General features: G+C 36.5%; 1 protein-coding gene across 1 annotated transcript in view; it reads right to left on the reverse strand.

Annotated features, from left to right (window-relative positions):
• Positions 1-2,960, reverse strand: part of ryr3 (ryanodine receptor 3) — a gene marked incomplete at its 3' end in the record, with an annotated part of 107,898 nt that overhangs the window by 63,881 nt on the left and 41,057 nt on the right. The window contains 3 exon segments of the mRNA XM_014015437.1: positions 1,288-1,468; positions 1,550-1,671; positions 2,725-2,889. Of these exon segments, the coding sequence (XP_013870891.1) occupies positions 1,288-1,468; positions 1,550-1,671; positions 2,725-2,889 (468 nt within the window).

Here is a 2,960-nt window from a genome sequence, read left to right on the forward strand (position 1 = left end):
AAAAAAACAAAAAACGATTAATCGATTATTAAATTAGTCATCGATTATTTTAATAATMGATTAGTCGTCGATTAATCGATTAATCATGGCAGCCCTACCTGACTGTGTATTATTACCTGGATGTGTACAATTATCTGGCTGTTATAAATGATAAAGTTCAGTCAAATATCACACAGATTTGTGTGTTCAATCCATGAATTATACAGGATTTAATGCAATAGATTTACCACAAAATGATTTTTGTTTTTGTAAAATTACCTTTTTTTTAACATCTCAAAAGGTTAAACATTTATAGGCTACAGATTTACTTGACACAATGCTTAAAATTTGATAAAAACAATTATTTTTTTGTAAAAATGCAAATGTATAAACATTTTCTATGAAAATCGAGGGAATGCTGAATGACTGCTGAAATGCATTAATGAGGCTAAAAAAACCAAGAACAAAGTTAAAACAAGCAGAATGAAATCTATACTCAGAAAAACAGTGGACAATTAAAAGAACAGTAACTAAAAGCTAAATTTAGCTAAACAGGAGCTAAAACTAAAAGCCGGCAAAAACAAAATCGAAATCTAAGAATAGTACAGAATAGTAAAAATCTAAGCTAAAGGCTATAATACATTAAAATAACTTTAGAAAAACCATAGCTAAATGCTGAAGTCAAAAAAACAGTGGCTAAAAGCTTAATTTAGCAAAAGAGAAGCTAAAAGCTAAATGTAGCACAACAGTTGATTGCTAAACATAGCAAATTCATAGCTAAAAGTAAGCATTTGCAAATCTGTATCTAAAAATTACAGTTAGTCTAACAAACTAAAAGCTAACTTTAGGAAAACAGTAGCTAAATGCTAATAATACCAAAACAGAAGCTAAAATCCATACGCAGCAAAAATGAATACTAAAATTATCAAGCAAAAATAAAGACAAACTCTCAAAAGAGAGCAGATCTCAATATACATGTATGGGGAAAGTTTTTGTAAAGAAATGTAAATAATTCTTTAAAAAATTACAAAGACTAGAAGTGACACTCTTCCCTATAAATTCTAACATTTTAATATAGAGCTGGTTAAAAACATGTGGAAGTGGTTTAACTGCAAAAACAAAAAAGAATAGTGTGAAATCTGAAGCAACTGACTACAATCTGCCAGTTCCACTTCAATCTAAAATGGGATTCCTCCTTTTGATGGGAGAGTTCGACTTTAGATCAAATATTTAAATTACCGTACATAACGAGTCACARAGCTAAGAGGTTTGTTCTGAAGGTTTTAGCTCCTTTTCAACAACTCTCACCTCCTCTTTGAAGAGGTCCTGACGTTTGATGAGCGAACGGAGCAGACACTGTTTCTCCTCGTGCTCCAGCTCTGAATCGGGCTGCTTGAAGTACTCGATCAGATCGTTCAGGGTCTGCAGCACCTCTTCCACGTACCCGGCCACGGCGTTGCTCTCACTCTCTGCGGCGCTGTCCAAAGCTCTGAAGACCAAGAACMAGGACCGGCATTTACGCCGCTGTTTTCCTTTGCAGAATTATGTGAGAACATGTCTCGGTTCTTACTTGATGAAGTTTTTGAAGAGGAATGTGGTGTTTCGGATGATGCGAGCAGCTCGAGACTCTTCATGCTGACAGCGCTGGAGGATGAGGCCGTCATCCATGTGGCCCTCAATGTGAAGGCAGGCCTGCACCAGGACAGACACACTATTATTCTACTGATCTATAAGAACCTAGATTAGAGCAATGAAGTTTGTTCAAAAATGTTTTGAAGAAAAAAAAATACATTTTAAAACTGACAAAAAAAAAAAGATTTGAAACAGGAAAAAAATGTCATCTTGTTTGATTATWTGAAAACGGCCTGCCATACTTTTAATTATATGATACAACGGCCTGACATAATTTTGTTAAATATATGATACAACGGCTTGCCATATTTTTATTGATACAACAACCTGCTATACCTAGTTAATTGTATGATACAAGGGCATGCCGCAGTTTTAATATGATACAACAGTATGCCATACCCATCTTATTATATGATACAAGTAGTTTTACCATATTTTTGTAATATATGATGCAACGGCCTGCCACATTATGTTAATATGATACAATGACCTGCCATACATAGTTCACTATGATACAACAGCTTGCTATACAACTCTTTTGAAATTTTTTTTTCAAAATTGTTTTTCAGTTTCAAACCTTTTTATTACAGTTTCCAAAAATGTTTTCAATTTAATTTTTTGTTTTAGTTAAAAAGAAAAAAGTTTTTTTAACAAACTTTATGGCCCCAGCTCAGCTCCATACGTCCAGTAACTTTTGATGAATTGTATTTCTAAAAACCCAACTGCCCAGTCAGATAAAAAAAAAATGCAAACTATAACTTTTAAAAAAAGAATAGTTTTCCATCTGTGTGTAAGCCCACACCGCCACACCAGGTTAAACCGGAGCAGTCAGTGAGGCAGGAGGATGATTGTCACCTCCAACCTGTCAGGTGGGCTGGCCTGCTGCCAGACCTGCAGGGAGGGCACAGCATGGGCTGAAGGTGGCCTCTCTGGAGAAAAGCAGCACTCATCTTCCACTGTGGCACCATGCTAAATCTATCTGCTCAAATCTGGTCTCTAGGTGAAATGAATGGATATTTGTGGAAATGCATCTTCCTAGCTGCATTGATGAACAGCTTTCCTTAAAGATAACTGAAAATATTCTGTCCTCTGCTGTGTGAAAACCATACGTACCCTTCTTTTCAGGGGACCAAGGCGAGATGATTTGGCATCAGGTGCCAGGTAAGAAAGCCACAGCCCTGTTGCYACATGCATGACAAAACAGACCGAGTCGCCGTACTTGATCTCTGGGACTCCCATCCCATCGATGTCCCTCTTTACACCGGAGTCGCCCTTTTCCTGTCGTATTCAGAATGAAAGGAACTACATTAACAGAGTGCATGCACACGCGCGCACACACACACACACAC

This window comes from Austrofundulus limnaeus, unplaced genomic scaffold (genome assembly GCF_001266775.1).
Source record: "Austrofundulus limnaeus strain Quisiro unplaced genomic scaffold, Austrofundulus_limnaeus-1.0 Scaffold129, whole genome shotgun sequence".
NCBI lineage: Eukaryota > Metazoa > Chordata > Actinopteri > Cyprinodontiformes > Rivulidae > Austrofundulus > Austrofundulus limnaeus.